This window comes from Chelonoidis abingdonii, chromosome 4 (genome assembly GCF_003597395.2).
Source record: "Chelonoidis abingdonii isolate Lonesome George chromosome 4, CheloAbing_2.0, whole genome shotgun sequence".
NCBI classification, from domain to species: Eukaryota; Metazoa; Chordata; order Testudines; family Testudinidae; genus Chelonoidis; species Chelonoidis abingdonii.
The window spans coordinates 155684601-155698325 of NC_133772.1; the positions used below are offsets into that span (position 1 = coordinate 155684601).

The 13725-nt window shown below is 45.6% G+C and overlaps 1 protein-coding gene across 10 annotated transcripts in view; it reads left to right on the top strand.

The window, feature by feature from the left end:
- The first annotated feature begins 705 nt into the window (after positions 1 to 705).
- NIN (ninein) overlaps positions 706 to 13725 on the top strand; it is a 116773-nt gene continuing 103753 nt past the window's right edge. For 9 of the 10 annotated variants that reach the window (XM_032775591.2, XM_032775572.2, XM_032775627.2 and 6 more), the window contains exons 1-2: positions 787 to 835; positions 11728 to 11934. In XM_032775591.2, the coding sequence (XP_032631482.1) occupies positions 11749 to 11934 (186 nt within the window). In that variant the 5' untranslated portion in view covers positions 787 to 835; positions 11728 to 11748. Of the gene's footprint in view, positions 836 to 11727; positions 11935 to 13725 lie in introns of all 10 variants that reach the window. The other variant, XM_032775632.2, reaches the window with a different exon arrangement.

Sequence of the window (13725 nt, forward strand, 5' to 3'; positions counted from 1 at the left end):
GTGACTGGGTGGGGGTGCATAGATGAGGGTTGGGGTACCCTGAAGAGGAGAGAGCTGGGTGGGGTGCATGGGGAGATGGGGTGCATTGTGGGAAAGGGAGCTGGGTGAGGGTGCACAGGGGAGGGGTGAGGTGCACTGGGATGCATTGAGGGGGAGGGAGCTGGCAGGTGGGGTACATGGTGAATCTAGGAATGGGAGCAGCAGGGGTGGATTGAGGAGAGTGAGGGGGAGCTTGTGCGGAGGGTGTGGTGAGGGATGCATTGAAGATGGGAAAGGTCCACTGAGGAGAGGGGCAGCAGAGGAAGGGAGCGGGAGCTGGTAGGGAGTCTTGAGAGGGGAGCAAGGGGAGGGGAGCATTGATGAGGGAAGCAGAGGAAGGGGGTAGGGGAGAAGTGAGCAGAGGGAGGGGAAGGGGCAGGGGAGCTGGTGGGGAGGGGTGTATTGATGAGGGAAGCAGAGTGGGGGAGAAGTGAGCAGAGGGAGGGGAAGGGGCAGGGGAGCTGGTGGAGAGGGGTGCATTAATGAGGGAAGCAGAGGAAGGGGGCGGGGAAGAAGTGAGCAGAGGGAGGGGAAGGGGCAGGGGAGGTAGTGGGGAGGGGTGCATTCAGCTGGCAGCAGCTTGCAGCTCTCTTTTGTAAAGCTGGCTCCTTAGAGATGTTAATGCTGCGGGTGCTGTCCCCGTGCAGGCTCCTGTGAAGGACGCTGGCTCAGAACAGCGGCAGGGGCTTGGGGTGCATTGTACCCTCCTGAAGCGCTAACAAAAGCCTCCCCCTTTGCTTTGCAGTGGCACTTGGGGTGCAGGCGGCCGCTGTGCGAGAGCTTCATTCCCAGGAAGGTGAGTGAGGGCGGACGGGGGGCACTGCTCAGAGGTCTGATCCTGGTCTGGGTGCTGGCCAGTTTTACACCAGTGTAAGTCCATGAACTGCAACTGGATGGCTCCTGGCTCAGGCTAGCATAGGTGAGAACAGAGCTGGGACGTGCCTGTTTGGCTACCTGCAGTGTCTGTGTGGATTAAGGATATTGTCCGGGTTGCTAAGGATGGACAGTGATCCTTTGTTTGTACTGAAGGAGAGCAAAGCCCCCATGCAAGATTCACATAGTCACTTTTCTTTGCCGTCAGATGACCCTTCTTGTCCCTGCGTGTGATTCACTTGGGGTGAGGGGGAGAATAAGCGGCATCTCGGGAATATTTGGCTGGAATATATCCCAAACCTTCCTTCCTGGTGCTGTTAATAACGCTGTCCATCAGGAAGGAACTGGCTGGCTTTTCACCACTAATGCTGGTGTCTCTGCATTTTACCGGGCTTGGACAATAGAAACCGGCTAGTCAGTTTCATTGTTGTTGCTTGCCCATTGCCTGCACTGCCTGCCCTGCCCTTGCACTGTGGTTTGAGTTTGAGCTCTGTTTTTGATTGATAGCCTCAGGGTTTTGAGTCTAGTTCCATGAGAAAATGTGGGTTTTGTTTTGTTTTGTTAAAGTTTGTTTTTTAAAAATATAAATGTTGGGCCCAAGATACCTGACTCTACACTTAAAGAAACAGATGGTCACTGCTCTTTAGGTTTTAATAATATTGGTTGTCTAGTGATTGATCTGTCACTGAAAACAAGGCTACTTCTGTAAGTAAGTTTCCAGACAGCATCTGCTGTCTGGTGGTAAAACATGAGCTCTTTAAGATTTTGGACAATCTCGAAAGGTGTTTGGCAGAAGGCAGGGCATGGAGCTGCAGCTGCAAACAAGGAGAAAATCCTGACACATCCTAGTCCCTGATTCTGCAATTTGATCAGTCAGGGCACACCCCTGCCATCACAGAGTTTCAGCTGCAGGATTGGGGCCTCAGAAATGGCATGGAAGCCCAGCACATCAGCCTAGCAGAATTGTAAAGTGAGAGGGAAAACCTAGGGTTTTACCTGCCGGGTGAATTATTTTTTTTTCTTTAATCCTTTGAATCTTCTTGGATTTTCATTTGTCCAACTGAGGGAAAGATGGTAATAAAAAGGTTATGGTGCTAAAGCCTGATTCCTGCTATTAAATAGATGCTCAATGTTATGGCAGTGAGTCAGCATTGATAGGTTAGGGAGAGACAAAAGACTTATCAGAGCAAGTACGGGGTTGAGAACTCCTTGCAAATTACGTAATTGCTTATTTCCAGACAAGTGTAATGTTGTGGGATATAGCTGCCGCTTGCTTTGTTTGCTTTGAAAATAATTAGCTTTGTGTATATACCTTGGGTTTTACCACACAGAGGGTTTCTAAAGTTCTCGCAATGTGCAAATTGCAGTAGTTTCTATAATCAAAACAGATGGGCACATTGTTTTTTCTTATTGATGCAAAGGCTTTATTATTGAGGCTATTACAATGCTAATACTGAAGTGTTGTGAATATTCAAAACAGTGCGCGTCTTTCTGAGCTATTACCGTACATTTAGAGCACTTTATACACAATTTATCTTTTGCTAGTCTGTCAGGGAGTGCAACAGGGCTAGCAGAATTCCCTTTCCCTGCCAACTTTAAAAGGCGTTAAGAGTTTTATTGGAAATACAGGCTGTGTTGAATAATTAGAGGGGGGAACATGGTGCTGGATGAGTGTGAGGTTCACAGTGACTAGTATTGGGCTGCAAAAATTAGTAGTACACTCAATGGGAAAGTGCAGATGCCAGCTGGAGAATTGACTTTGGTAGTGACCCTTCAAGAGAGTTCAATGTGTTGTAAAGTGACTTGCTGATATTAAGGTGCCATTTGCAAAATTGTCTTTTTGGATTTTCTCCCCCCTTTGGCTTCTCTGCCCCCATTGCCTTTTTGCATTGTTCGACACGTCAGGGAACTGTTGCTCTCTTGAGATGAAATAAGGTTCTGTAAGACTGAGAGTGGCATGGCTTTATTTTAGAAATTATTCTGAAATGCATAAAAAGCAAAGAGCCTGAGTTTGCAGAATGTATATATCAGAAGTAGGTGGTGAATCATGCTAATGTAGACGCTGCTCAGATGGATGAGAGAGAGTTCATTAACTGGGAGAGATAATGACTTTAGATAAGACAACCCAATCACAGACCTTTCAGTGAGCTCAAATATCAGTCATTTCAATGGATGTTTTATTTATCTTGTGAAAAGGCCCTTTTTTTTTTAAACACGACCATTTTTTTTTCTTTCTCCTAGCCATATGCCTGTGTAACTCCTATTGTCAAATCAGTGGAAAGAGAAGAATGAGTTACAGTTTAACCTGTCAAACTATGATCTTGCTTTTCAGTGTGGGAAGAGTGCTGCAAAAATGGCTTCTTGTCTTCTGAAATTAATGTTCTTGTTTTGATGGTGGTTTATGATACAGTGCTCTAATAAGACTGTCTAACTGGCAATCATTCAGATCCACAAAGCAGTGAAGAGTAATGGCAAAACCATAGGTACCGCATCCTTGCTATTTCTTGAAAGGAATTACTTTTGTGATCCTTTGGATGATAGCTTATTCATGAATATAAAAAAAAAATTAGAGTGCAGGGCAGTAGCTAAGAGAAACATTTTTGAAGGAACATAACTTAAATGGACAGGATTGAATGTGGCCATGAAAACGAAAAATGACAGAAAATGATATTCCTTTAAAGGAAAGTGGCCAATGCTCTGAATGGTTTTCCTCCTATAACAACGTTGGTATGGTGTTGATTACAGACTTAGAAATGCAGTGTTCATTTGTGCTTTGCTAATTGGAGTATTCTTACCTGATCATGTTATTGGCTGATCAAGTAAATCTGCCTCTCCATTAGTTTTATACGAAAGCTTGAAGCTTGATATTGATTCAAGAGTTTATCATTTTAAGTAGCAGTCATCTCTGGAGCCTGTGTTATTAAATTTAGCTTGAAATTAAGTTGTATCAGGTCTCTGCAACATGTATTGTGAAGGTTTTCTGGTTCTCTTGAGAAGGTAGATTTAATCTAAGAGGTCTGGAAATTAGCAGGAAGGTTGAATTGGTCTCCTCCACGGTTTAAAATATTTCTTTTCATCCTCCATACAACTGATTCTTACTGTGATGCTTCACAAAATGTATATGTAGGGAAAGATACCTTCATTATAAATATTATAATATCCAACCTTTTTTTCCTAAGCTTATTTTCTGTTAAGAATCACCCATAAAACTTCCCTGATGCTAACTGGAAATTTGCTACACTGTCAATTTCTGTTGGCGGATTTGTCCCTCCTAAAAGTTTCACCATCTTCTAGCTTTAGTGCTTTGCTAATACTTTTAAGGGCTGAAGCCACCTTGAGGCTCTGAACGAAGAGCCGTCATTATGTTAAAGCAGATAAATCTTTGGTTTTCCACGCTGAACCATCTGTTGAAACTTTTAATGTTGGGAGGGTGAATACAAGGACTTCAGTACTGTAAAACAGGTACAATGAAGGGTTGAATGTGAGGCTGAGCAAAACTACTTTACCAAAATAACCCCCCTCGAGACAGATAGATGCAGTCTCCAAGTTTTATATCTCACAGCTAGAGTGTGATCCCTGACGTGGGTGACTCCATCAGCTGTGCCTGAGCATTGCTCTTGCTGCAGCTTTTTTTATGCACTCATCTGGGGAGCAACTGAGCAGTGAGGACAAGCCAGACATTCCATCTAGTATCAGCTGCTAGGCCATCTGGAGGGGAGATGAAAGGCCTGAGTTTAACTCTGGCTTTGTATTTTTGTTTTGTTCTCCCCTCTTCTAGGCCCTCTTTCCCCTGCCAATCTGCCTGCTCTCAATCTCCCCTACCACCCCCAATGGCACATAACCCTCAGTGGTGACACACGGTCAGTTTCTGCACTTGAAATTGCTGGAGGTCAGAGGCTCACTACAGTACAGTGTTCTGCTACTTCTGGCTTTGGTAACTGAGCTGCTTGGTGGTGGCTCCACACTTAGGGTGACCAGATGTCCCAATTTTATAGGGACAGTCCCGATATTTGGGGCTTTTTCTTATGTAGGCTCCTATTACCCCCTGTCCTGATTTTTCACACTTGCTGCCTGGTCACCCTATCTACACTCCTTGGTTTTTCTGGTGCCAGTTGATGTTGTGAGCTCTTGAGGCAAGAGCTCTCTAAGCACTGCTGAATAAGGCAGAGAGCTGAGCAGGCATCTTGACTCACTTTACAGAGTGTCCTGTGTTCTGGAGCCTGGATTGTAAACTGGAGGGTGTGGGGGGGAGGCTGCCCCAGCCTCTCTGATTGGCTTCAGCTGAAGGTGATTATTAGATGGCCTACAGAAAGGTGAACTACCTTCCATACATCTGTCTTATCTATCTAACATGCAGTTCTCTGCAATGCTTTCCTGCAGAGTGGGGGAACAGAACACATGCTCTCTGCAGCTGGGAAGGGACTGCTAAGATTCCTGAGTTTTGAACCTGAAGTATTCCGTGATCTTTCCCCTGCCGTGGTCCGGAAATAGGCCTTGCAGTGTGTCTGAAAGATCACTAAACCCTCTCCTCACTGGCCAACAGAGGCAACGATTTAGGGTTTGCTTTGCCAACAATGCCAGCCTGCATTGCCCATCGATCTGATGTTCTGCTCGACACCTTTGCACTTTGCCCCATCCCTCATGCGTAAGTGGAGCTCCCTGTAAAAATCCCCAACGTCCTCACGTTCTTTCACACGCCTCCTTAAAACTCACCTCCACTGTAACGTGTACACACGCTGGACAATAGGTGAGCAGCTGGTGTGCTGTGGCTGCTCATTATTGCAATAATCATATTGGTCTCGCTGTTCCCTTGGCCTCCAGAGAACCCCCCATTCCTCTCCTGCCCACGTCTGTCCATACCCATCTGTTATCTCATCTTATACTTGCATTATAAGATTTTTGGTGAAAGGACCATCCTTCTGATAGGTGCATGTGCAGCGCCTAGCACAATAGGTTCCTGACTGGGACCCCTAGGTCGTACCACAGTACAGATAATAAGAACCCATTATGGGAACTCTTTTGCCACCAGCCTCTTTAGTTTTTTTTAAATCTGGGGCCTTTCAGTGCTGCATCTGACTTCAGCTGACATGATGCAACACGTGGGCAAAGCTGTCTTTAGGGGCTGGTTAACGCAATGAAGTTCTATTGTGTCTGAGCACAGTTTAGTCTTGGGGGAATTTTGTGCCAAAAAAATCTGCACACAATATTTTAAAATTCTGCATATTTTAGTTGTCAAAATAATGCTGTATAATCCGGCCAGTTTCAGTTATTTTCGGTAATACAGGCAACAACAAATGTTCCCCTGGGAGCAGACTGTTAAACCCCTGTGACAACCCAGTTCCTGTTTCTCTGCCCCCTTCCCCTTAGAGCCCAGCCACAGGGCCCCTCATGGCCCAGACACCCACACCTCCTACCCCCAGAGCCCAGCCATGAGGCAACCCCCAGCCCAGAAACCAGCATCCCTTCCCCCCCAGAGCCCAGCTGCGGGGTACCCCCCAGTCCAGACACCCACACCCTTATCCCCACCCCTGAACCCACTATGGGGCATCCTTCCAGCCTAGACACCCGCACTCCCTATCCTCCAGACCCCACCTGCAGGGCCCCCAGCTCAGACACCTGTACCCCTCCCCCAAGCCCAGGTATCCAGAAGGAGAAACAGCCTGATGCTGGGTGTTGGGTTTGTAGAAAGTTTCCTGCACATCGCCCCCTTCCTTCAGGGTATGCTGGCAACTGCACCTGCTAGGAACTCTCCAGCTCCACCTCTTCCACCTGCCCACACACCCGTGGCAATACCTTCTATTTGCGAGCTGGGCTCTGCTGGGTCCAGCAGCCCCTAATAGCAGCCAGCTGCTCTACAGCCCATTTCTGCGAGGGGAAAAAGGAAATTCTGTGCAGAACATTAATTCTGCATTGGTCAGTATTCCCCCAGGAGTAACAGATGTCAGCAGTGGTGTTACCTGAACATGATTCATCCCAGGCTGTGCTGATTTCTAAGCAGAGGTCAGCATCACGTCCGCTAACACGAGGGTTCAGACACAGAGTAGGCCAGTCCTGAGATGGGAAGAACCCAAACTGTTCAGAGTCTGGTAGTTGAAACCCACACCCAAGTATTGCACCAAACTTATATACGCTTGAAATGCTACAGTGGTACAGCAGCAGAATTGCAGCTGTGCCACTGGGGTGCTTCATGTAGACACTATCTATGCTGGCAGGAGGGTCATAGGTAATCCATGTCGCGGAGAGGTTAGCACTGCCTACAAAAGGGGACTATCTCACCCACCCAATTCAGTGCACCTGAGCCAGGTTTTGCTGGACCATGTCTGCTACACAGACAAGTTCTGCTGGTCGGGACTTCAGTCTCTATGGTGCAGGAGCAGATCCCCTTCTTTTTTCCCACCAGAGCCCCAACATAGTGTTCTGGGAAACACCTTATGCTGTCATGTGTGTTCTGACTCTCTTGTCCTTTCTGCCATTGTGCTCACTTCACCAGCCTCTTGTCTGAATAGCAAAGTGAGCTGTGAAGATGGTGTGAAGGGCAGGGCATATAGGAGCCACAGTATCTGTAACAGAACAAAAGGGGCCTGATTCTTCATTGTTCTACACCTTGTGGAGTCATTTATACTAGTGCACAGTGGGTGTAAGTGATTACACAAGGACCAAGGCAATTCAGAACCCAGCCCATGTGTTGAGAGCAAGGCCTGTCGGCTGGCCTGTCTTCTCCCCCTGGGGATTTCTGAAAGCTAATTATCAAAGATCATCGACTTGAGGCAGCTTTATCGCTGATTAGCCCTCTGCTGCTGAATGCTTGTTAGGTCTGATTTTGCAGCTTGCTGTGCTCTTTAAGAGTGTCAGGTTTCTTCAAGCTTGTTTTTTGGGCAGAAATGTCAGTAGCCGTCAGAGAAACGTAGCGGTCCTGAATCCCTGCAGGTGTCACTCATAAAAGCAAAAGTACCCTTTGACACGACTATTTCATGGTCCCTGTTCTGCAGGAGACCCGCGATAAAGAGGGGAGGAGAGATCCACGCTCATCATGATTAGCACTTTGGTCAGGGGTTCTCCCATTGCGATGTGAGTGCCAGCCTGAATGTGCAAGACAAAAACAGATATAAAACCTCCTAAACTTGAAAGGCCTTGGGATGTGATCTCAGGCTGCATGTTTGCAAAGTGGCTGTTCTGGCTTAGAATGTCTGCGTGTGCCTGTCCCTCCAGGCTGCCCTTCAGCGAAACAATTCTCCTAGAGCCCAAGACCTGTGCAGGAGGTCCTGGGTTGCATCCTTCTAATGATTATGTCATCTGTCAGTATATTGTTCCAAGCTCCATTACATGTGTGTGACAAAAATGCAAATAAACGGCCATGTACATATTGCAGAAAAAGTGGTTGGCCAGCTAATTCCACATAAGGCCTTGCGATCTCATCAGCAGTCATGAATGATGGCTTGTTCCAGAGTTTTAAGAAGGGGAACAAATGTACAATGGAAGGCGCATCTACAGAAGCTGCTTTGTAGCTGTGTCTGATCCCATTGCTCAGTGTCATTAGCAAGGCTGGAAACACCAAAAACTGGTTTAATAAAATGACGCGTTTGTGCTGAGTTCTTGGCAGGGTTCTTTTTTTCATTTCTGGCAGGAAATTCTGCTTCTATCCCATGTATAGCTGGGATTGGGTCTTTTGATTATTCATTTATTTGCATAACCCGGGCTGAGCTAACTTAATCCCCGATTTTAAGGAAGGTGGGAGGCAGCAGGGGCCAAAAACGCTCATGCGGGTGTGTGTAATCCTGTAACATTTCTGGGGGTGGTTTTTTGAAATATGCAGGCTGGCGTTCTGTGGCCAGGTTATTTTCAGAGAGAGGAGTTTTGTTTAGCTCTGTTGCTCTTCAACTTAATGGCTCACCTTGCACATGTCATGGCTTGCAGCTTTTCAGTGCTCCGCATTAATGAGCTACAAGTCAATAAGAGCCTTGCCATAGTTGTGCTCTTTGCATGGACTTGAGACGTTGATAAGAATTTGACCCATATATGCTGGTTTCCATGACATAGCAGCATATTCGGCTTTGCTTTGTGGAGCTCCTTTCATGAGTGCTGACCGAGTGCTGGAGCCATGCTTGACCTGGCCAAGGCTCCTTAGCCTATGTGCAATGTACCTTAGGTGGCACGTGATCAGGATTCATCACCAGATTTGATCCGCTGGTTGGAACATTAGCTTGCCCAGCTCAGACCAGGTACTGACGGGGAGCACGACATGAATGCTGATCCATGCCCCCCACCGGGCTAAGTAGCTGTACTGAGAGAGACCTCGATATACTCGGCTCCCCAGAGCAGGAGGGTTTGTACAGTTTAATGAGCCACTACGCTGAACTGTAGAGAAAAACCTCAAGTGATCTTGCATGCTACTGGCATGCCAATCTCCTCAGTTGCTGTGGACAGAAGCAGTTGAGCTGCTTGTAGAGAAAAGGGGGCAACCCAGACTTTAGAGTGTGTGTGGGGGTGGGGTACAAATCAGTCTTTTTTTCATCTTAGAAAAGGGAGTACACAGCTACACTCGGTCTTTCCATCGGTGAAAGCAGTTGCTGGTGCTATGTGATTTTTCCTGCTGGTAAACAACCCAAGAGACTGGCAACATGTAGGATGGAAAAGATGAAGCAAGCTAGCATGGTCAGAGTAGAAATGTGTGTTGTGTTGTGTAGCATTGTAGGAGTGTGTGGTGTGGCCCTGCCTACAGCCCAATAACAGGCAAGGGTAAAAGGTGGAGGACAACAAAGATGTAGCAAGAGACATTTTCAGATGAGGGGCTCTAGGAATCTGTCCCTTAGTTTTGCGTCACACCGTTGACCTGCAATCAGCTCTGTTTCTACCGTGTCTGTTGTTTTTCTTCTTGCTTTTGCAGACGAAGCATTACTAAACCACCTAGGGAATAAACGTAGCTCCTGGGAACACTCTTTTCTTATGCCACCTCATTTGCTGGCTCCAGTGAAGCTAAACAAGCTGCGTTTTGATGAACTGCTGCAAAGCAGCTAGTACTATCATGTAAACAGGGAAGCTCTTTGCATCAGCCTGACTCATTCAGTCTTTTGTGGGTGGGGGGGGGAGAGGGGTCCCCTCTGTGCAGTACAGAAATAATTATATATTGGGTCTCTGCTGAATAAAGCAGAGCTAATGAGTATTGCTAAGCAGGCCTTCAGTGCTACTCTGGGGCCACTCAGCCAAATGACACTCCTTGCAATTCATGTTCGGGTTGAAGATAATGTTTAGGGTAAGTTAACATGGCTCTGGTACTGGCAGGTCAGGTGACCTAAGATGGAAGTAGAGTCCACCTCCCTAATGTAATTGGTCCTAATTGATCTGAAAACTTGAAAAAGGCTTACATGAGAATTGCCTTCTGCTATCCATTTAATCGCTGGGCTTCAGAACTTCCTGAGACTCTAATAGTGGCCAAGTAGGATTTTTTTTTTTTAGGGCTATCAAGTGATTAAAAAATTAATTGTGATTAATTGCACTGTTAAGCAATAATAGAATACCATTTATTTAAATTTTTGGATGTTTTCTACATTTTCAAATATATTGATTTCAATTACAACACAGAACACAGAGTGTACGGTGCTCACTTTATATTTATTTTTGATTCCAAGTGTTTGCACTGTAAAAAGACAAAAGAAATAGTATTTTCCAATTCACCTAATACAAGTACTGTAATACAATTGTATCTTGCAATGCCGGCTACAAAAGTGCCATGAAAATGCCTGTTCTCAGCATTATCTCCTGTAAATGTAACCAATCTTGTTTGTCTTAGTGATTGGCTGAACAAGAAGTAGGACTGAATGGACTTGTAGGCTCTGAAGTTTTACATTATTTTGTTTTTGAGAGCAGTTATATGACAAAACAAAAAAAAATCTACATTTGTAAGTTGCACTTTCAGGACAAAGAGATTGCATTACAGTACTTGTATGAGGTGAATTGAAATATACTATTTCTTCTGTTTATCATTTTTCAGTGGAAATATTTGTAATCAAAATATACACTGATTTCAGTTACAACACAGAATACAAGATATATGTAAAAATGTAGAAAAACATCCAAAATTTAATAAATTTCAATTTGGTGGTCTCATGTTTCATAGTGCAATTAAAACTGATTAATTGCAATTAATTTGTTTGAGTTAATTACATGAGTTAACTGCAATTAATTGACAGCGCTAATATTTTTCTTACTTTTTCCCCCCCCATTTCAATTATCTCTGAGAAGGAAGTAAAACTCATCACCACCTTGATGGATTCAGAATCCCAGAAGAAATCATCCTAGCAAGAAATCTGAGGACCTGATTAGTTTTTCCTAAATCTTTGCTAGAATTAGGGAACTCTCTCTGTTTTCACCCAGTTCAAAACAATAGGGAGAGTGGGTGGTAATAGCTGACTTTTGATTGTCTAAAGGTCGTTGTGTTTTTCTTTCAGCATCCACCTCTGTTGATGCAGATTGAGTGTTGCTACAGGTAACATGCGTGGGTGAGAGAAAGCTCTTCTCTGTTGCTGGGCTGTGGAATTCAGTAAAGCCAAGATGTATTAGAGCTCCTGAAAAGTCCTCAGCACAGAGGCCCAGAGCTGTCCAAGTAGCATGTTCTTTTGCCCAGTAGAGGCAGTTGATTGTTTCTTCTTTCTGGCATTTTAGCCTGATTTCAGGTCAGTGCTTGGATTGCTACACTTCTCACTCGGAACTGCTGGTGAAACTGTTTACTGTGCAATTGCCTGCATCACTCAGTGTGCAAAAGCATGTCCGGTAAAGCCCTTCATCAGTGTAACATCCAATGTCTCTTCCTCCCGGCAGGTGAGCGTGGTGGGTGATGGGATGGATGAGGCCGAGCAGGACCAGTATGAAGCCCGTCTCAAGGAGCTCTTTGACAGCTTTGACAGCACAGGCACTGGATCCCTTGGGCAGGAGGAGCTGACCGATCTGTGTCATGTGTTACATCTGGAGGAAGTGGCTCCTGGAGCGCTGCAACAGACGCTTCTGCAAGGCAACCTTCTTGGCAGGGTAAGGCCAACTGACTATGGAGGGAGCATGTGCCCCTGCTAAAGCCAACAAGCACATCCTACCTCATGTAACTGTCTAGCAAAGGGGAATAATGAAAACATGTGGTGTGCTGTGATTGTTGCTTCTCAGTGGGAGTACATGGGAACTTTTGGTTATTTAATTCAGAATCCCGGTCATTACTGTAAATTAACGACTTCTGTGACTTCTTGCAAGGAAAGAGTACGAGTCAAGCTGCTTTTCCCTGCACGCTGTATTTTGCAGGGCTTCTCTGTGCTCCCGTTCTAGGCCAATGGCCTGACCTAGGCCGTTTCTAGGCTAAGGAAACCCACAACAGGGTAACTTGTTTCACTGGCACCAAACCCTAATGCAGATATGGTGCACCAGGGCACAGCAGGGCTCGCGCTGGTGTGTTACCCAACTGAGAGGCACCGATGCAGCGTATGTGCATGAGGGGTTTGTGAAGATGTAACCGTGCTGATGTTGCTAGGTGAAGGGAGGAGGCTGCTTATCTCCTCTGCTGTAAAAGGTAATGACTCTTATACAGTGATGCCTCTCCTTGCCGGTGCTTGGAAGCAGAAGTCAAGAGTGACTCAATTCTGGCATTTACTGTAAGAAAATAGCCTTCTTTTCCCTATGGCTTTCACTTGAGCTGAAACAAGTGCACAGAGCAGCTGCTGAAGGAGGAATTAGTGACAATGAGGAAGAAAACAATTTAAGGATGCATTTCTCAAGACTTTAGGGAAGTCAGTCACACCGAGTCTTTGGGCCAGAGTCACTTCCTTTCCAATGCAGAGCGGAGTGACTTCTGCTTCAACTGTTGCATTCAGCTAATGGGGTTTGTTTACACACAAACTGCCTTTAACTCAGATATTGCCCTGATTTAATAAACTGATGCAGCTTTGTCTGGTGCACTCTTACACTCGTTTAAAACTGTTTTCATCCAATGTAAGATGGTGCATGGATTTAGCTTATGCCTGTTAAATAACCGATATAAACCAGATTTAAACTGATATGTGTCCACATGCATAAAGTTGCACCAGTAAAACTTAATTGGGGTGACATCAACACGTCTAGTTAAATGAGTGCAACATTTAGACTGGCCCTTATGACACTCTGTCCAAATATACTCCTGGCAGCAGGCTTGGAAATGGGCCATTGTTGGTTCTACAGGTGTTCATTAACTTTCCATGCAAGTGATCTGGCTTTGTTTCAGTTTTGATACTGTTTGTGTTTAAAGTATTTTCCCTTTATTTCTTCCATGGGGTGGTGGTAAGAAGAAATCCTGTGACTTTGTGCCCCAGTGGCCTTCCAGATAGCGGGGAGGGGGTGTTCAGTCTTTGTCTAATGGCCTCAATTATTATAGAATTCTTAAAACTGAGGCTAGTTTCAGACATGACTTTGATCTTTTACGTTTACAGTCCCACTCTATCCTCCCACTCTACAGAGAGCATGGGATTTCCTCAGATGTAACCAGAACACACTGCTGTGACTCCTGAGCGGGTGGATTATGTGGAGGAGCAGCTGTGGTCTGTGAATTGTTCGCCACTGCTGAGCTTCCCTCTTGCTAGCTCACAGAACCTGTGTATGGTGATACTGTGTGGCAGATTTGGTACCAGCTTGTCTGGATAATGGTGGTGCAAGTGAATGCACCTGTTTTTAAAGCAGCATTACGGTGTAATGTTTGCTTTACAGACTTCAAGATCAGCCTGTTGCTCAGTGTGAACCAGGTGCATCATGGGACTTTCAAACTTAAAACAAATGTCACATGTTGCTGGGCTGTATGCACAAGAC